Raw genomic sequence first — 21,814 nt, 5'->3', positions numbered from 1 at the left:
AAGGTGATACTTTTAACTCTGGTTAGAATGCTTCAACACAGAAAATAAATGCTGAGTGACTGAAAATAGCCATTGTTATGAATGAAATTGTAATGTCTATGGAGAGAAGTCAGTCTGATTACCTCAATTGAAATGTAATCACCCCCAAGGTAGTACTTACTCATCCGACAAAGGTTTTTTGCGAGGCTGTAGTTTCCATTCATAATTGCTTTCAGGAACTAAAATAAATAAATAAATAGAACATATGAATCTGTATGTATGTATATACCTATAAATATTTTCACAAAAATATAATCTTGTACGAAGTTAATATAAATAAGTGTGGATACCAAAACTCAGAATTAATTCCAATTTTTGCCTATTTTTACATGAAAGATATATTTGATGAGATTTCTAACAGCTTTCCCTAAAGTAATGGAGAATTGCACTGTTGCACCATTGTACTAGACAGATCCAAACAAGTCTGATAGTGTCACTAGACCTTGCTTAATCTGCATTTTAACTATGACAGTTTAAAGTCTGGACATCTAAGTATCAATAGCACAAATTCAAACTATTATGCAAACACTTAGGAATGCGAACAATCATACAAACATGAAGTCCAACTCGCTGCAGTGGAACTATTCCAGTGAACTGACTCGGACTAAAAGTCTACAGGAAAGAAGCTTAAGTTTGGTATGAATTGTGATTTTTTCTAAATGGGCAAACATAACTGTCCTAGCCCTCTGCTGTACTTACACAATTAAATACAATTAATAGCCCTGAAATATATATCTGGCAAGAGTCAGATATAAAGATACTTGCTGTCATTAGGACACACTATAAATATCAGGGGTTGATTAAAATCCCACAATGCCTTCTGGGTTACCAGTTTACTTTATAATTAGAATACCTGAGATTCAGAATTTTTCCATGCATCATTTTTTTTGCCAGTCTGTTCCTCATCAGTCTAAAACCACAAGTGTAAATCCTCAAACATTTCAAAAAGCAAAAACTAATAATATTAATCTATCAAATGGAAAATCACAGTAGTCCTGCTTAATTGATGTTTGATTATCAGACTAGAGAGATAAAGGTTAAAACTAGCTCTAGAAACTACTCATTCAGTTAAAATAAGAATGTTAAACAAATTACTAAAGAAAACATGGTCATCACTAAAGTGTCAAAAATAGCTACATCCTAATATCTAAGGTACCATCATTTTTCCTTCTGTTAAAGAAACTGAGAATCTCACAAAGCAGCGTCCAGTAACTATTAGCTGGGGGTGGTGTTGTTGTTTTTAATAGTGGACAATTAAATTGCTCTCTTATTTGAAATCAAATAGAAAGTCTGAGAGCTGCTAAACTTAGCAGATGTTTTTCAACACTCACAACAGTTCATAACTGACAAAGGCTAAACCTTGCTGTTTGGCAGCAGACATAGTTCTCCCGCCATATAAAAATCTGGTTATAAGGTTTCATCTTTCACTGCCTCTTCTTTGTCTTCCCAGTGTAAAGATATATTTTACTTTGTAGATTGTAAGATATGCAGCCCATTAATCTTGTATTCTTTGTTGGAGTAGAGAATGCAAAGAAAATCCCCCGATATTTTTAAGTTTTCCTTCTGTTTTCTTGTTATAAAGGATTTTGATTCAACTCTTCTTTCCTTTTCCATCCACCCTGTTTTTTTATGTAATACCAACATGACTGTGTCAACTTTTGCATAAGTAATTTAACTTTTTCAGAAGTGAATATAGGCATCTTGCCCTGGAAAAATTAAAAGCCTGAATCCAAATTGCTCTTGCTATATTTCTGTTTTGTCTACAAGCATATTAGAGGTACAGTGAAAACCCACCCTCATCTTCAAGAGTTTGTTAAAATTCCATTAAAATAAAGACGGCAGAAGTTAGCAACAAAGATTCATGGGACAGCAAGAACTGTCTAAATGGAGTATGGTTCTCTGTTCATTTCAAACCTGAAGAGGAGATGATTATTAAACAAATACACCTAGCTAACTGAATTGTCATATTGAATACTACTCACTAAACAGTTCAACATTCAGAGTTCTGCCACTGTAACCTATTAACAAGGAAGTAAAAATGATACTCCTTCAGATACAAACGCACATACTCTATAACTGTGGACTATAAAAGCAGGAGCTACCCCAGAAGGAATGCTTACAATTTGTAGTATCCACAACAGCAGTTACAATGCAAGGCAAACAAATACCTTTGCACTTCAAACAACAATAATAAATATACAAATAAATATATAAAAGGGCAGTACTGGGTCAGGCTACTGTTCACTTAGTTTAATATCTGCCTGAGATACCCAAAACATGCCTGGGGGAGAGTACAAGAACCGCCAAGCACACAGGTTACTTCCTCAACGACTCTCCTGGCCACCAGCTGTCTGCAGCACAGGAGCTTTCTGTGTCAGATGTGGTTTCTATCTATTTATCCCATAAGCTTTATTAAAGTTCTTTCTCAGAAATTTTGTTTTTGAAAATGTGAGCAAGGACCTTGCTTACATAGTAAATGTATGGATGACTCATTTTCACCATGCCAATCACTATCATTGTAATTATATTATTCTTATGTGCAGCCCTTAGAATTCCAGCTTAGAATTTGCTGCAGAATTGTGCTCTGGATTTCTGTATTCACTTTTTTGGGGGGCTTACACTTTTAGCAAGAAAAAAAAATGCAAAAGAAAAAAGTAAGAAATACTGGAATCTAAGTATTATACCAGCAAGAATAATTCTGAGAGTTTAAAACTGCCTGAATCTTCTCCCTCAAGGCTCAGAGTGTGGCTCTGTAACTGTCATTTTTTTGCAAGTATGGAATTCACAGTTTTGGTATAGTGAAGTGCCCAGTATTTTGTATTTTGCTATTCCCCCTGCCTTTATGAACTTTCTTCCTCTGTTGCATTTTTCTACAATAGAGAACTAAATGATCTGAAATGAAGATTCCTTTCCCCATCCTAAAGAACTGTGTATGCAGGAATTTGTGACCATATGACAATTAGGGAACTAGGTTAATCCAGTTTGAGTCACTTGGAGAAGGCAACAGCAACAGACATGTAAACCAACCACCCAATTAATTGATGGCAGGCAGGCAGGCAGGCAATAGAGTAACAACTGTAACCCAGACAACTTAGTAACTAGTGAGGTTTCCAAATCTGTCCTACTTGGCAAATACAGCAAAATGTGTAAATACATCTGTTATCAAAGAGTTGTTGCTGAGACAATCATGGGAATAATTGACATGATACATCATTTTTATCAATGAGACCAAAATCACATGTAAATTTAGGTCTGGGAATAAAAGGTTTTTCATGGTTATCTCAGTAATTAATACTGCTGACAAGTCTTGACAAGAATTACAAAATGTTCACTGCAGAATTGGTACCCCAGCTTACCTGAGTCCATAATGCTGACTTACATTAAGATAAATTTAATAAAGGAAAAATTTACCTCTCCCAGTAATTCTATTGGTGCACTAAATTTTCCTTCTTCATTTTCACTTTGTTCATTGCTAATTTCATTATTTCCATCTGATACTTCTGTCAGCAGCTCATCATTATTGTGATTTCCAATACCATTTGCCTGAATTTGAGCACAAAGTTCTTTCTCAGGTGCTTTATTAATGTTCCTGGATTCTTCTTCATTTTCATCTCAATAAAAAAATAGAATAATGTATTAATGACAACATGGCAAATTACAGCACTTGCAGAGTGTTTTTTATGTTCAGAATAACTCCCAAACATTTATTCATCTATGATGATCATTGATAAGGTCTTTTTTCACATAGTTTAAAATATTTTCTGTTTAATGATTACATCAAAAAGATTGCTTTTTAAAATTTACTTAGAAGATTTTCTGAACTTTAGAGATATTATTATTATAGCTAAAGAAAAAAATATCTCTCTTCCTGCAAGAATGCAATTACAGGGCTAACTGCCTGAGATGGTATTTTGCACTAGAAAGAAATCAAAAGACCAGCTATCTGAACATCTCTTGTCTAAACACCTATCTGATTCACAGGAAGAAATATGAATTATGTTTTACTGGGCATTCAAATAAACACATGTTGTACAAACAACGGTAGAAAATTTAAACCCAAATGAGTTAAATCCAGTGCTCCTCTTGACACTTAGCACAAAATGCTGAAATGCATGGGTTCATCAATGACTAAATTTTTGAGTTTAAAAGTAACTCTTAGGCCACAAAACAGAATCAGATTACTGGTCTCAATTTAGTTTCAGTGATATTAATTACACAAATTTGTTCCATGAGATTTGGTTGCAGAGAAATCTATGTAAAAAGCATGCATCAAAAAATACAGTAGCAAGAAAAAAAAGGTGAAGAAAATTTTATATTATAACATAAAGTCAAAAGAATTGACACAATTTATGCAAACCGGAACCTCTTTATGGAAATACTAGTTGCAGTTCCACTGTTAATGATGAGCTGTGTGGATTAAAGGAGAGATTTGACTTCTTCACTTTAGATGAAGAAAGTGTATGGTCCAAAAATAAAATTATTCTTTTCAATTCTCTAATTCATTTTCAGAACATTTAAAAATATACTGACTAATTCTGAAGGTAATACTAGGTTGAAAATGGGTCATAAGAAGCTTAGTATGTACTTAGGACTTCCTTTGATCCTAACATAACAACGCAGTTGTTTCAAACTTCCAGGACAAATGGTATTTGTTGCAATCTTGTGGGTAAGCTTATATTTCTTTCTTTTCTTTTTTTTTTTCCCTAGGATGAAATTTCCTTGTGATTTTTCGTAATAGAAAGTTTTGTCTTCAGTAGAAAGCACATTGCCAAATTCCTTTCTTTGAAATTGGCTGTTCTCTGGCCTTGTTCTCAATGGGAAGTCAGAAGCTAAATTCTGCCATTTTCCCAAGGGCCTTGTTTTCAAGAAAGTTAGGCCCCTCCCTCCTGGAAACAATAGCGAGCGTCTGCTGACAATTTTTTTAAAAAGCAATTTTTGAAAGATGTCACTGAAGATTTTGTAGACAAACCCTTCATGCAAAATGAGGGTTCAGGTAAAAAAAACAAGGCAAAGATGAACCAATGTTATGTATTCTAAGTCTACCCAACTGGGAAGACAGTAGGAAAGGAGAAACTAGAATATGTAATTTTGTGCAAGTCTGCACATGTGTGTAGAGGTACACTTAAATAAGAGAAGGTGCAGAAGAATGAAGAAAATCATGGGAGAGTGTATAAGCTCAGAGGACCATATGGAAGTGCAAGAGATCAGCTGGAATTAGAATAGGAGAGAGAGAAAAGTGAAGCATATATGCCATTGCCCTTCAGCAACTCACAGGTATTGTGAATCCAGCATAAGCAGTCAGGATGTTCAGGCTGCACCGTACAGCTCCAAAAATAAAAATAGGCAGCCACCTTACGTCAAGGCATATGAGGAGAGTAACTCCATTCTGGTAGCACTTAGGTTTGTCCCAGCTGCTCCAGCAGTTCCTAGCGCTGACTTGTGACATCACCCACGGGCTCAAAAGAGCCAGATTATCTGCTCTATTATAAAGCATCTATTATAAAGCAAGACTGTCTTCAAGGGCAATAAAATGGTGCTATTTAGTATAAAAATTACATCTATTCACTGCACAATACAAATCCTGGTAAAAATAACCATCTGAAGTCTATGAACTTTGACAGGCTGGTGGTGACCTTTTTTAAAGGTGAGGGTTTTTTTGGTCAGGCAGCTAATTTTTATGACAAAAATTAGTTTTCTATCAGCATATGGGGGGGGGGGGCAGAAGAGTGATGATACAAATGCTCTTCTTTCCTCAGGTGCGGAGAGGACTGACAGACTTTCCCCTATAAAGTTGTCCTAGTTGAAGATGCAGCCCTCCTCAGCTTTCTGTTACTGCTGGCTACATGATGTGTTGTGCAAGTGTTCCCTAAACAGCTTCAGGGAAACTCACAAAGGTAGCTTGAACTCTTCTACTGACTTTCTTTGGCAAGCATTCCCTTCCACTGCAAGGCTGCCAGGGCAGTAAGCTCCAGCCAAACGGCAGCCACAAGCAGCAAGAGGATGCCTTTGCAGGTATCAGATATCCTCTAGCTTTATCTTCTCAGAAGGGTTTCATATGCTTTAACTCAGCACATTGCCTTCAGACTTTTAAATGATTTGCATTCTCTTTCTTTAGAGTTATTTCATACCTTGAAAGTCAACAACCTTGTGGACTTTCAAAGAAAGAGTTACAAAAAGAAGTGAAACAAGCAAAATAGTTACCCAGGGAAATTACTACAATGGTGAATGTCCAAACATACAGGGGCATTCTAAAAGAAAGTGTTACATGCCATCAAAAGACATCTGTGTAAACACATTTCTTTAGAAGCCTGTGACTGATGAACAGGCTAACATGTGAAACATCAAAGACATTGCTGAGTAAAATGTGGAGGATCAGAGGCACCTGAGGGGGGAGGAAGGATGACAGCTATCTAGAATACAAAGGCTGCCTGGCTCAACAGACCTGTCCAGGAAAAGAGAAAAGCTCAGCCCAGAAGACAGGCTTTCCATAAAAAGAAGAAGAAGAAGAAAAAAACCCCAAAATATTAAGAATTGTTCCTATGTATCTTGTACAGAAAACCTATGAAAGTTATTCAGGCTATTTTTTTTAGTTTAAACTCATTTTCTTCTATATTCTTAATAATTTCTAAAAATTAGATTATTTTTGTTTTAAGAAAAGTCTAATGCTCTTCCAGCAGACATATACACATGTATACGCTAAGCTCATCTTCAACAAACTGTAAAGGATCTATCTCTGTCTTGTCCTCAGGAGATAATCACCTTACTACTCCTTACTAATGCCCCTTACTAATATTCCCTCTATTTCAGAAGTATCAACTATCTTTTCTCACAGTCCAACTAATAGATATCTAATTAAACTCAGATCATCATAAGAGTTGCTCTTCTTAATTTATATTCAGCTGAAATCTTCTGTTTCTATTTTAGACCTGAAGAAGTGCTTCCATGTCTAGTGTTTGTCTACTTTTACCAATTATAGAGGTTGATCCACTGAAAGATATTACGACTATCATCAGACCTTATCTACATCCTTAACCCATTACAAATACCAAAATGCTATCACAGGAGTTGTTCTCTCACTTGTTCTTTCCTTCCTAGCATCATGAATATTTAATAATACCATGGGAAAAAGGAATAAATGCAGCAAAATCGTCCAACAGATCCTCTATCCATAATAGCCTACAATTTGGTGATGACAGTGTTTTTTCGGAGAAGCCGAAATTGGGGTTTAAATCTTCACAGGCAGAGTGTACTGAATTGGAGTTTCCAAAAACCTCAGGCAGTGTAACTACTCAGATCTCAGGGAAAGGGGGAACAACGCTCTCATTCCATTTCTACCTCTGTGCTGGGAGAAAGGTGGGTGTCTAAGTGTTGGAAAAGTCTCAAAATGGAAACTCTTCTGAGGATATTTGAATTACAGTCACCAAATCCGTATTTCCAATGTGCTAGCCTAGGGGGCTTCCCAGCTCAGCATGTTGAATTACAGGGGTCCCTCCTTGACATCTAACTCTCCCTAAGCACTACTACCATTGTGGCTATTTATCTGTCATTTGTGCCAAAATGAAAAATTAGGAAAAAAAAAGGAAAAGGAAACTCTTAAAAAAGATATTTGCATGGAGAATTAACAAGAATTCAGAGTATATTTCACTTTGAACAGTCATTGATGTCTAAGTTCCCTGATTTTTCATTTCTTAACATAGGTCATATAGATATGGTTTAAATAACTGATCTTTACCTTTCTGTCAAAAATAAAAACCAGAAAGAGACAAAACAACCCTGTCTGGTACTATACACAGGTATGCACATTTCAATGGGAAAAAAAAAAAAAGTAATCTATTTCTATAGCCTGTTTAGATATAAGCAAGGCTTTGACTGAATTCCTCTGCAAAATTTCTTTACACTTGTCAAATTTTCTTGTCTGCCACCCAAGGTTATTGATGCAGCCAGCACTTCAGACTCTCCAGCTTCAGAAGGTACAAACTTTATTTTGGCAGAAGTTATTCTGTGACATTGCAGCCATTGGTGGTTAGTTCCATTTCAATATGACTAGAGGGCATCAGCCATGTATTCATGGAACTCTGTAATACACTGGCAAAAAAAATTTTTTTTTTTCATTAGAATATAAAATATTTTTTACAGAGCTATATTCAGGAGATAATAGAACTGAAAAACATGGTTCCCATAGTTTGAAGCATGTACACAGGCAAATGCTTTACAAAGATAAGCACTGCTCCCAGGTATGAAGATTTCTCCATAAAGTCAGACACAAACAAGTACCAACAGTCTCACTCAACCAGCCACACCACAAACGATAGATAACTTGAAGTAAATACAAATCTTACCTGTATTTTCTTGTGTAGTTTTGGGAAGACTTCTGGACAAATTCTTATTTTTCTCAATTTTAGATGAAATATCCCATCTACATATTGCATAAATATTTCCAGTAGTAGGAAAAAAAAACAAAATAGAAAAACCAAACAAGCATATAAATATCAGAAATTATAAAAATGACAGTATTTTTCACCAGAGTGAACCAATCTCTAATGAGGTTTTACAGCCACAGCAAAGTAATATACTGACTTATGATAGCCATACATTAAATATAAATTCTTCACAGAAAAAATGACTTGCTTGAAAAATAAATACATACTTACTAAAGGACAAAACAGTAGTTCTAAACATTATATGATGCATTAGTAACTCACTGTTGAAGCTGAAAATACCTCAGAGCTACAAAGTACCAGAAAGAAGCAGTCATATAGCCTGCTATCTCTCTCCTTTCCTGTTTTCCACACAGAAAAAGAAACTTTATCTCACATTTTAACACGTCTTCTCCCATTACCCAAGCTCCACAAAGAATATGATGAAAAATGATTTTTTTTTCTTCACCATTAATTCAGTGACAACCCAGATCAAAGTTGGTTTCCCTGAGAAAAAACAAGGTTTTACAATACCTCCAAATTTTAGAATGCGTTTATTTTTGAAGTCATGTCCAGGAGACAAAACCATGCAGCTCAAAACTTGTTTTCTCTGGCTGCCCAAGATCCTCTTTTTCCCTATTCTGTTTGTGTTCTCCCTGGGCAATGGCAGATCATGCTGATTGCAGCTGCCTGACCTGTGCTACTAGTCTCTTTGGAGCATCCACCGTGTATCAGAAAGTCAAGCTGGGATAATATTTAGTTCCCCACACATCTTGGTAACTTGCAGTTCGAGACTGTAGTTGTGAACTGCTGAAGGGGGCCACAGAAGTCGGTGCCTCCCAATGGCAAAAAACCATCTCCTGTTGAAAGACCTCCCACTGACCAACCATGGAAAGGAACTGGCCACTGCCAAAACTGTTCAAAGGAGTAAAGACCTATTTAAAAAGCTTAATGGTAATATTTATATAGCACTTTTATCATAGAGGGATGAAATCAGACCTATTTTTCAACAGATATTTCAAAGATTCGTTTTGTAGAGGAGACACCATTGTTTACCTTTTCTGGTCCAAATCCAAATCACCTTATATTAAAAGGAACAATTTTCCACAAAGAGAAAATACATTCTGCCAATGTAATTATAATCTTCCAATAAAAATACAGTATTTTTCAACTTTTACTGAACAAAGTTAGTGAGCCGCCACTTTGTCCCGTGGCAAAAAAGGTTATGATCTGAGTGTGAGTCCCAAGACAACACTGCATTCTTTTTCCACTTAAATATAATCTGTGACAGAGAAAGCCAGGCCAAATTTCTCTCTCTCACACACAGAAAGTACCCCTCCGAGGTTGAGAGCATTGTCCTGTTCTTCGGCGATTATTAATTGGTGACAACAATGGAAATCATATTTACTGATTGTGCAGCTTTCAGCAGTTTCATTAACTTCCTTAAACTTTCCTGTTAACAACTCACAGATGTTTGCCTTTCCTTTTTCATAGTTGAGAATGACACTGCAACATACTTAAGTCATTGAAATTACTTTCCAAACAGTGAGTATACAGAGTTACTGTGTTGAAGCATAAGGAACACTTCTTCTGTATATTGAACCTTTAAATCCCCTCATTTATCATTGGATTACAAATGGATCAGTATCATCAGTAGGTTCCACAAACACCAAATCATCATCAGCATGATCAAATCACACAATATTTGATGTTGCCAGTTATAAGGGTGCGCAGCTATTTATTTATTTGGGAAAATAGTACCTCCAAGAAATACACCCAAAGATAGAAGATTCAAATGTAAAAGCTCTTGCTCCAGCTACAAAATTCAGAGTTTATCTAGTGTTCCACAAGGTTTCCTTTCATTTTTCAAATCCAAAACAACAGCTTTAAAAGTCCAGTTACAATAGTTTAGGGGGATGACAGAAGTAGATGTGTTTAGATAGGAGTTTAATAACTATCTCAGAGTTCCTGCATAATGGTGCCCACCCCACAAGCGTATGCTATTTCCAAGCAGCACACAAAAACATATGAATCACCATTGTATCTCTGGAAGAGGTGTTGCCTGAACAGTTAAATGTCTCCTTCAAGTGCCTGAACAGTTAAATGTCTCCTTCAAGTGCCACCTGCGGTCCAGCGCAGAGCTGGGAACTGCTGCTACTTTTGGCTACATATAAGAGAAAGAAGTGGTACTGCAGGTATGCTTACTCTTGGACACGTTTCTTGTGCTGCTTTGTTACATGTTTAACATCTTTCAGGCCATTCTTTAGTGTAGTACCTGAGCAAACTTAAGTTTGGGGACCCTTGAGCAGTGCCCAAACAGTGTGAGGTAGCAGGGCTTGTAGACAGAAAGGCAGCACATGTCGCAGCTTTAGTAAAGCACTTGCATTGTTTTGCATCACACAAAAGGCAAACTATATTTTGGGGGTATATTTTTGGAGTGAGTTTTCTTTTCAAGAACATCTGTCTGAAAAGCCATGCAAATACACTGGCCAACTCTTTACTCCATGCAGTATTTATTAAAATATTCAATAGTAGTGGGTTGCATGATATCATATTCACTATGCATCCTTCTGTTTTAACAGTGAAGTATTGCTTACTACACTTGAAGTACTGCACCTGGATTGCAGAAAGGATGTTCGTATATTTTCGGTCTGTAGTCTTAAGGGATACGGAAGTTCCTTGATTCAGTAAGCAAGTTTAAACTTCAGCAAATACAGAGACAATGAAATAATCACTTGAGATTGGAATATATGTTAATTTAGTAAACATTACAATTGAGTAATCTTCCTGTACCACAGCTGAATGATAAAGAATATATTTTTTTATATACTTTCTGCTTTTCTAGAGCTAATAGTCCTACTTTTTAATCAATTATGCAGGTATATACACTGAATTCTGTGACTATACACACATATACATATATATGTATATATACACACACACACACCCCCATGCAGAAATAAAAGGCTTCCCTTTAGGAGGTGGCAGAACAATCACATTTATGATTAGCATTATACTAGAATAAAGCTAGATGTACACCACTGAAGCCCTTACTTAGCCTTATTTCAAGTTTACATTAGCACAAATGAGTTTCCAGTCTGGTAACTCAAGCTGAGTTTATGAATACAAGACATAAATGCAAAATACAATATTATGAGAGTTACAGAGAAGCGCAAAGCACCAAAATTTCAGACACACTCAAGCAAGAAAAAACATATTTCAGTTGGTTAAGTATTTTAGTTAGATATTAGGGAAAAAATTTCACCATGAGGGCAGCCAAACATCAGAATAGGTTGCTCAATGAGGCTGCAAAATCTCCATCTTTGGAGATATTCAGTACTCAACTGGATGAGGCCCTGAGAAATGTACGCTGACCCTGCTTTGAGTAGGGCATTGGACCAGATGACCTCTAGAAGTCCCTGACAATATATATTATTCTACGATTCATATGCCTCTTCTCAAGCATAAAAATCTGAGTTAGCATGTACTATGTTTATATGTTCAGCTTAGAAATTCTAAAAATTAGCTCTCAGTACACTTTCCATATTGAGATTGCCTTTACACTGCCTCTCCCCGTGAATAGAATCTTACCACGAATCATGATTCTGAACCACTGAAAAAACAGTATTTCATGATTTCAAGATCAGTGCTATAAAAAGGTATAGCAACTTTTTCACTTTGGCAAATCCATAATTTTCTCTTAAACTTACAAGAACTTCAGCTTCGGTGCTCAAGGTTTTCAAAGCTGTGAAGATATTATAGGGCTGGAACTTGCGCACATTAAAGCCCACAGCAAAGCTGCTGTTGACATCAGGAGCACAGCCCTTGAAAAACACTGTACCAATGATTTTCTCAATTAATATTTCTAATTATAATGTACTCATGTATTCTATACAAAACAAAAAACATATTGCTTTTATTTATCTATATGCTTATCCATAGTAGTAGTTATAAAAAAAAAATCAAATGACAAGTCAATATCACACAACATAAAGATGCTTAAGTTTCTATAATGTAGCTTGCACAATATTGTTAACAGTTATTTTTTATTGGATCTAAATAACAATGGTGCCAAGTGAACCATAGGTTAAAGTGTTAATCCATGTATTTCCAGTCTTTCAAAATTAATTGGGTGACAAATGATTGCATTATTGAGCTCTAATTGCTTAAAAAGGCATGTAATAGATCAGCTGCAAAACCAAAGACATCCTCTTACCGTGCTACTGCTTGGATTGGTTCAATAACCACTTCTTCTGAAAAACAAATACAGAACATCTGTTTCACATTTTGGTTCACCTGATGCAAATTTTGTTCCTCAATTCTAAGATTTCTTTCACTTGAAGATGTATGATCTGTTCCCCCCACCTTCATTTTATTTCCAATATAAAAAGCTACATTTCAAATAAGTATTACCAAATTGCCCAAATACGTGCTTACTTAGATTTTCTTGATTATTTTAAGTTTTTAAAGCAAGTGTTGTTTTAAAAGTTAGAAATTGTTAAATAATTTACCTTTTGGTCCCCCAAATACATCATTTTCCATTTTGTCTATCTCTTTGTTCCTAAAATAGAAACAATAACTTTAAAAAACATTGATTTTCTATTCATCATATTGTATTAGTAAAATTCCCAAGGCAGTGAAAATTTTCAGTAATTTCAACACAAATTCACAAAAAGATACAAACTGAAACTCTGGCATCATTTTATCATCTGTATGAATATTCAGAGCAATGGGATTTTAAACATCATCCAGTACAACAGCTAAATACGTAATTAAACAAATTTATTGTCCATAAAGGAGGTGTATATTTAATCCTGGAGTAAGCTGATGCTTACCTTCTTGGTCGCTGTCCTTTTTAAACAATTGTGCCTAACAGATAATTAAAAAAAATCCACTGTGTAAATAACTTTTTGAACACTAGATTACCACAATTTGTACAAATAGACATGCAACTTCAAAATAAACAGAAAGTAAATTTTTGTTATTCTCTTAATTTTTTAATTTAATAATTAAATCTGTATTTTCGCTTACCTACAGTTACTGAAGCAATTTATTAATTTGGACTTGATAGCTAACTCAAAAAACCCAAAAGAATAAAGAAAGTGAATCAGGAATTTCCTAGTGTTTGTATAAGCTCTTGATTTGGGCTTTCATCTCTATTAGAAGAAAACTGTCCTGCAAAGCATTTCAGCACATGCTTACTTTCTACACTATTATGTAAAGAACTGCAGTATGTTCTTATGTCCTTTGAGATCACTGAAACTTAAATATATGTGTAAATGAATGGGTTCCTTAGTAAGCAAGCCACAAGAATGCTGCTATTATGCTCTGTGGTATTGATTAGGTGCTAGAATTTCCAATTATTGTTTCCAATAGCCTTCATTTTCCAATGTTAGCAAACCTTCATCAGTACAGGCTGATTATGTAGTACTAGCAGATCATCACAACAGGGCAATTCAGAACAAATATAAAATGACTTTAGAATGTGTCTAATGCATACTCTTCATCATTAGAGAAACAGAAAATTAAGCTTTTCTGTTGTAACTTCCACATGTCCCACTCTTTAGCCATTTACATATATTTTCTGCATCTTATTAAAATCACATGTTTGAGTCTACAATAGCTATTTCACACCTAACATAAGGCAGGTAACTTGGCCCATACCTTGGATAAGAGCAGTGTAAGACTCATCTAGGAGAGAATAGAGAGTAAACAGCTCCTCCTCATTCACTGAACTATTTTCGCCACTCAAGGAGAAAGAGTGGGAACAAGCGTGCTCTAGAAGTACAAGGGGGCTGTAGGCCATGCAGTCCCTTTTCCTCTGTCTGACAGGTCCCAGACAAGGTAACTATGATGAATTGCACTGGAACAGGTTGCCCAGAAAGGCTGTGGAGCCTCCATCCTTGGAGATATTCAAAACCCAACAGAACATGGTCCTGGGCAACCTGACCTAGGTGACTCTGCTTCAGCAGGTGTGTTGGACCAGATGATCTCCCATGGTCCCTTCCAACTCCAATGATGCTGTGATTTTGTAATCCTGTGAATTATGTGACATTTTATGACTGCAAAATAGGGAGTTCTTCAGTTTAAGGACCAACGGCAATCTCTGAAGTTGCACAGCAAAGAGACATCAGGAAGTTATTGTGAATTCAAAGCCAAAAAGTTTATCACACTTTTATAAGTACCTAACCTAAAAAAGCCTCCATTAGCTGAAATATTACTTTTTTTCCTCAACTGTAACTACAGCATCACTAACAACTACATAAAATCAAAACACAAAATTTCAATATAAAGTTTGAACAAATATTTACAAAGAAAGCTGCTAGAAAATTTATTTGGATTGCAAAAAATGATGCCAACTATAGTAAGTACCATACATAACCTACTCTGCCCTTCAGTATGTGCACTTTTTATTATAATTCTAATTTGATCCACTGGGTGGATTGCTCCTCTTTTATCCACTAGGCTTGATCAAATCAGTGCAATAGAAGAACCATTGATGCATGAAATGATAGGTCAATGTAACCTTGCCATTGAGTAATATCCCTGCAAATCACAGTAAATAAAACATTTTATATGCTCTAGGTTTTAGGCATGAATTATCAAAACCTAAAGCAGGAACATTTTTACCTCAAAGATAACATATTGCTGCATATTATTACATGAAGACTCATTTCAACAATTTCCTAACACAAAATCAGTGGAAAAAATCTACGAATAAATGGTGGATGTAGTGGCCATTAAAATACCCCTTAACTTCATCCTCCACCGGGCATCCCCAGATCAGTTTAACTGACTTCTTATGGCTTCATTGTATAGAAGCCTTCTAGAAACTCCTGGCATCAAGATGTATCTTTCTTTTCTTACCTTGATACCCTTACAGAGGTCTCTAGAGTAAGTCCATCTAAACAGCAAACATAGCATAGTTACTATATATAGTTACATAGTTACACTACACAAAAAACAGATCATGTTTTCTTGCAATTTGTATTTTTTCGTTTTTAAGTAGTTTATCACAACAAGGTTAGTAATAGGTTGTTAAAGTTTCCGTCTATTTAAAAACAGATTGGACTTTAAGATAATTCTAGATCAAATAAAAATACTGTGTAAGACAAAAAAACCCTGAAGTGGTAGTCAAAAACTGAACCACCACCCCAATTGTCACATGCTAAGACAGCATTCTTTAAAATGTATTTGAAATGTTAACATGTGATTTTACTCCTAGCAGTGTTAGATGTTAAGTAAAGATCCCTGCTATGCACTGCTTTTAATACAAAATCGTGTTTAAAAATTTTAGAATAATCTACATATGTGTTTGTGTGAGCATACATGCACATTTATATGGAGTAGGGTTGATAAACCACATATAAGAACATAAAAGGCTGGTGTGTAATTATGAGAAACTTTATATGTTCACACTTTCTTGCATAGCTATAGTAAATTGTAATTTAAAAGCTTTAAGTGATATTTCATTCCTACTCTCCTTCCTTTCAAAAAATCCCACAGTATTCTGTTCAGTTCATTCAGTAACGTTCATCTCTGGAGCAAATCTTAAGTCCAAGTATCTTACAAAAATCAGAGCTCATAGTCCCTGAAGTATAGAGGAATATACAATGAAATACTGCTTGATGTTATTACTCCCATTAACAAGACATTTAAGCCAAGAGCCATGTTGTCTATATCTCACAGCTTTCCAGATGGAAATTTAAAGAACCCATTGTCCCATTCCAAAGTCCAAAGAGAAAGCCCACATTTTGGTTAATATTCTTTTCCTTAGTAGGATAAAAAGATAAGCAGAATCTTTGCAGAGAATCCAATAGTTATAATGTTTCCCTGTTATAAAGTAATGAATGAATACAAAATACGAAGCTATTTTAGAATCTTGGAATGCCTGAAAACTTAAGCCACTTTAAAAAAGTACTACGTAATCAGATGTCCATGAAATAATTTTAAAGTATACAAGATTCATATATACAGCAGGATAGAGAAATTAGAATTCTATTAGCCTGCTAAAACCTGTAAGGTCTACACTTTTCCAGGACTTCAGTCTATCAGCTTGCTAACATTCTTTTTTAAGTAAATCAAATTTAAAAAACAAGGGAGAAACAAGTAGTTTAGATATTCTAATCTACATACCGTAGTACTATGGAGAGACATCTGCGTAAAGATACTAACTAGAATCACTAATCATGAATGGCTTGCTGTACATGACAACTGTATAGAGGACAGTCTAAGAGGCTGTGTACTACTGAGTATCTAATGCATGCTGAATTGCTAAGGCAGGGATTTTTCTTTCCTAAACATCTTTAGGTAGTATAGGGATAGTTTTCTTAATTTAAAAAGTGATAATTTTATAAACAAACACAGACAAGCTATTTTAAACTTTAGACTAAGGAATGGAAAAAAACATGTATTTTTTTATGTTAGATAACGAATGTTTAAAATATGCTTATGCTATATATAGCTGCATAGTTTAACAAGAAATAAACTGTGCAAAATACTTCTAAAGTCTTAAAACTTGTTTATATTTTTAACATGGGAAAGAGGTTTTGGGAAGAGGTGTTGAAAAAATTTCAGTTTTCATTTGGGACATGAGAGGGAACACACACATGTTCTCCTGACAGAGATTTCAAGTAGGGTACTCTTGTCAGTGCAATTTTTCAGAAAGTGGAGGTTTCAACTACACAATCTACACAGTAAAACGAAGAGACAGATTTACATTACAATGTCATTATTAGTTTAAAACAGGGACCACATGAAAGACAAGGTATAAATATTAATAATATTTCTTAAAAAGCTGAAGAAAGTCTCAAGATAAAAAATAAAATGTTAGAAAAGAAAATATGCACACTTAGGCTGTCATAATAATCTTAATAACAAACATACTTGCCACTGTTTTAAGAAAAGGCTTGGAAACTATAAACTCTTTACGTAAAAAAAAACGTTATCTGTAGTCACAGATAGCTCATAAGAAAATAGCTTCTGGAATGATCACTTCCAGCATTCCAAAAACCTGAAAAATTAGAAAAAAAACCAGTAACAAATAGTTAAGCATCTAATTTTTTAAACAAGCTTGGTGTCTACATCCACTCTAAGATCTACTACAGAGTTACCTGACTGCTCCTTTAAGTGGAATCATTTGTTTTCTCTTTAATCTTAGGCTGAGAGGGCCTATGACACAGTTACCATATGCCAAAAAATTAAGACCATTCAACAAAAAGATCTGCAACTTCTCCTCTGGGTCAAAAATAAATCTTTCTATTTTGTGATCAGTATTAAGGATACATATATTTTCCTACAGCACACAGATCAGAAGCTCAATAACAAAAAGCAGAATTCCTTAACACGTAGTAGCTGTGCATCCTTGAAAGCAATAGACCAATGTCTCCCTGCTCTCCTTGCCAGCATTGGCATTTGTAAATGTTTTCCCCATACTGCTGTCTCACTTTGAAGCAGCCACAGCAAGCCATATTTCAGTTGCTGGGCTTTGGCCTTTCCTCACAGAAGGCATGCAGCTGTCAGGGAAGCATGATATTTTACGTTTGAATTCCATTGAAGGGCTAGACCCTGCTCCCTTAAAAGTCAGAGAAAGTTTTTCCTTTGATTTAATTGGGAGCAGAAAGAGGTCTTGAGTAGCAAGTTTCATCAATAATGTGCATATTTCAACTGAGTAAAGTGACAAGCAAAAACCAGGCAGGGGGAGAAGAATGCCCATGCTACCACCTGAGGAAGTGGCAGAAATGTAAGACTTATTGACCCCAGACATGATACTATTTATTCTTCTGACAATGTGTGGGAGAGGCCATAATCATGGCAGTACAGCATAAGCAATTAGCAGACTTCTGTATGGGTATCTATAACTATGTCCATATTTATGAGTCCCCCCCCACCTGCCCCTCAAGGCCTCTGCCAGTGACAAGCAATATATACACACATTTAGCCCAGCATTGTACAGATGAACATGTCTTCTGAATCTGAGTCCACAGCTCAGTGAGCTGGCAGCAGCACCATAAGGTTATCACTCTTTCCCTTCGCTTGTTCCCATCTTGTGTTATTCTGCTGCTTCTGGTACTATGAAGAACTGATACGGCTGCAAAAAGAACCCAGCCTCCCCTCCTGCAGGTTACTTGCCAGTGGAATCAGTTCAGCTGGGCCTGCTTCAAAGACATATTGCAAGCGATGGTTCAAGAGCATGAACAACTAAGGGAGAAGGGGAAAAAGCAAGCAGTAACTATTTAGACTGGCTTAAGTAGCACGTACTCTGAATGTTGAACCTTGTCGCTGTGACAAAAACCCATGTCATCCAAAGTGTTTTAAAACAGGAAACATACCATAGAACTCACCAGACCTTATTCTTTGTCTTGGAAATATATATGTGAGACCATAAAGATGCGTTAGGAAATGTATTCTTAGAGGAATAAAGTATCAGAAGGGCTATCACTTTTCAAATGTTAACATCTTAACCATTTTTATCCTTTTGTATGATGCAATAAAGTGACAAGATAAAAGTCAGGACTATCTGCTTGTCAAATCACATTTTATTCTTCTAAATTAAATCAGCTTTCATGTTATACAAGCATATAAAAGGCTGTTTAAATAAGTAAACCCATATATTTTATTCACTCTTTTAGCACCCAAGTTTTCCACTAATAAAGAAAGAAGTTTCTTTAGACTTCGTATGTCATGTTTCAGCCTAGGGTGACACTTTACAACCAAGTCCTGAGAAACAGTTCTGAATGAAAATGCTGACACATTCCTAGCTTTCAATAACAATGAACTAAGCTAATGCCACAGCTTACACTACCGCACTGAAAGAAAGACAAGCCATAGTGCAGAATCAAAGTAAGGAATTTTGATATCGAGTGACTTTTCTAGAAAGAAAAATGCTGAAGGACTTGGATCTACAACTCAGCAGAACGAGTTTCTACTTGCTGCAAAGTGAACTGCAACATGCCCAACATTTCCATCAGATTTCCTTTGCTAAACCTTGAAAACCGGCATCTACCCGAGACCAGAACGTGTCTGCAGAAAAAGGAGGAGCCGCTTGGAAATCAACGCGCTTTTAGTATAGCGGGGCAACGCAGCAGCCAACGCGGTCGGTCCCGTTACGAACGCCCGGCCGCAGCTACCGGAATGCTGCTAACACGAAGCCGGGGGCCGAGGGGCCCCCGCCGGCGGGAGCACCGGGGGGTCTCTTACCTCGCGGTGCCCCGGCGCAGGCGGCCCCGGCCCCGGCGGCGGTGCGCGGGCCCGAGGCAGCGGGGCGCGAAGGAGCGGGCGGCCGGGGCGGCCCCGCGTGGCCATGGCAACGGCGGGGCGGGGCGGGGCCGGCCGGGGCGGGCCGGGGCGGGCCGGGCCGGCGGGCAAAGCGGGCCGGCTCGCAACGCCGCGCGCAGCCAAAGGGCCCGGTGGGCACCGGCGGCACCTGCGCGAGGGCGCCCCGCGCGGCGGCGGGGGCTGCTGCTGCCGCTGCTGCGGGGGCTCCGCTGCCGCCCGGTGCGGGCTGGGCCGGGCGCTGCTGGGGAAGGAGGGGGCGCAGCTGGTGGCCCCGCGCGGCCGGAGAGATGGACAGTACAGGAGAGAGACTGGGGCCACAGCGGGTCCTAGCATGAGTGTCTGGCGCCCCGAATAAAGCCGGGTGCCCGGCCGCCACCGCCACCCCAGCCGCCCTCGGAAAGGATACGGTGAGCCCGGGGGGGCTACAGCAGAGGGCCGCAAGGCGCTGCGCAGCTGGCCGGAGGGGAGGGCTGGAGCGGGCCTCGGCCGCCTGCGACGCGCTCTGAGAGGTACGCAGAGGTCCTCCGAGTCGTGACCACCTGGGGAAGGCAAAAAGGCATCGTTACTCACAACTCCTCAGCGCCAAGCGGCATGCTGAAACGGCTGCGAAACCAACGCTGTTCTGCACGCAGTGTATCATTCAGCTGTGCAAATAACTATCAGAAGCTGTGGAGCTGCAACGTATAAATCCATTCACAAAGGGACTAGACAGATTGATGAAGGACTGATCTACCTCTGACTGTTAAACACAAAAAACCAAATGCAATTGCAGCTCAGGAAGTTTCTGAAGTGCTGTTCCCCAGAAGCTGGGAGGTCATGCCAAGGGGAATATCTGTTTCATATATGCCTTGTTTTTAATCCACTTTCCTTAAGCATCTGTTACTGGAAAACAGGCTCCTAGGTTAAACAGACCTTTGGTCTGGCTCATGCTAGCTGTGCATCCCCGTTATGTTTACCATTTCCCCTGAGAAAACCAATTCAAGCTCCTCTGTCCGTTCCCCACAGGAAGCTGCGTGTATAGCAGGGACTCCTGAAATCTGGGCTTCTTCAATTATTATTTGCTTGGTTCCTGGCGCTTCCTAAAGGTCCTACATCCCCCCAAAGTAGTTTCATTCTAACTAAAAAAAGAAACCAATCACTTAGGCCTGAAAGCTGTCAGTGGCAAAGCGTGAGCCTAACTACAGTTTTGTTGTCACAGGCAACAAAAACTTACCGGTTTTAAGTGTGTTAGCCAACGCACCACCTACCCCTGGGCAGTTCTGTAGGGTTGGCCCAATCTTTTTGTGAACTTTTTAAGCTGAAGTGTTGTTTATTGCACTCCAGTTTGAACTGATTTCTAATTACTTATTTTAAACTAAAATATGTTTGATTCAAGCAAAAGAGGAGCATCCACACAGAGAATTTTAGTGATTCAATTACACTGGTTTGAAATGACACTGGGAGTTAAACTGCGCAGATAAAGCATCATTTTCACTCACTCTGTTTAGGAACATAACATGTTCTGATCATATGCTTTGTTACAGGGGGATACAATGGAGCCTGCGTAACCTGTATACTAGCAGTGGCACCTAATAAAAGAAATATTCTCAGTGTAAGAACCCCCTCCCTTAACATTCTGCTGCTGCTTTTTACATTTAACACATGTAAATATTTGCAGACCTTTTGTTATTATTATAAACGAGTATGCTGCTTTTCTAACTGCTCATGTCCCCAGATAATTCCCTTTTTATCCCTTCTGACCTGAGTTTCAAGGTTTATAACAGCTTGCTGTCATATAATATTTGTGCTCTGGAACACGATTAGAGAGAAACATTTTGGAAAATCTTAGAAAATAGTGACCTTACACACACAAACATTAAAGTTTATTTGTAGAGTTCACATTTTAAAAATCCTTGGTATTAATCGTCTCAGCAGCTTTAGATACATTCCACACTAACAGGCATTTGTGATATATTCAGATTACTCGGTTAGTATTAATAGATTAATAGTATTAACAGATAAATTAATAGCTGAATAGTATTAATAGATAGCTACTATTAATAGATTGGCTTTCTAATCAGCAATTAAAAATGTTGCACCTT

The 21,814-nt window shown here is 37.4% G+C and overlaps 1 protein-coding gene and 1 long non-coding RNA gene across 2 annotated transcripts in view; both read right to left on the bottom strand.

Moving 5' to 3' along the window:
• The window catches only part of ERICH2 (glutamate rich 2), a 51,281-nt gene that overhangs the window by 8,244 nt on the left and 21,223 nt on the right, over positions 1 to 21,814 (bottom strand). The window contains exons 3-9 of the mRNA XM_064515503.1: positions 19,656 to 20,272; positions 15,324 to 15,360; positions 12,968 to 13,017; positions 12,673 to 12,709; positions 8,379 to 8,455; positions 3,451 to 3,650; positions 161 to 218 (exon numbers count right to left, since the gene is read on the bottom strand). Of these exons, the coding sequence (XP_064371573.1) occupies positions 161 to 218; positions 3,451 to 3,650; positions 8,379 to 8,455; positions 12,673 to 12,709; positions 12,968 to 13,017; positions 15,324 to 15,360; positions 19,656 to 20,272 (1,076 nt within the window). The remainder of the gene's footprint in view (positions 1 to 160; positions 219 to 3,450; positions 3,651 to 8,378; positions 8,456 to 12,672; positions 12,710 to 12,967; positions 13,018 to 15,323; positions 15,361 to 19,655; positions 20,273 to 21,814) is intronic.
• On the bottom strand, positions 13,291 to 15,316 carry LOC135328855 (uncharacterized). The gene is made up of 2 exons (XR_010389983.1): positions 14,121 to 15,316; positions 13,291 to 13,325 (listed from the first exon to the last, which is right to left on the bottom strand). It is a non-coding gene; the product is annotated as an uncharacterized LOC135328855 (long non-coding RNA).

The sequence above is a fragment of the Dromaius novaehollandiae genome, chromosome 7 (genome assembly GCF_036370855.1).
Source record: "Dromaius novaehollandiae isolate bDroNov1 chromosome 7, bDroNov1.hap1, whole genome shotgun sequence".
NCBI classification, from domain to species: Eukaryota; Metazoa; Chordata; class Aves; order Casuariiformes; family Dromaiidae; genus Dromaius; species Dromaius novaehollandiae.
This window is presented reverse-complemented; position numbering and strand designations above follow the sequence as displayed.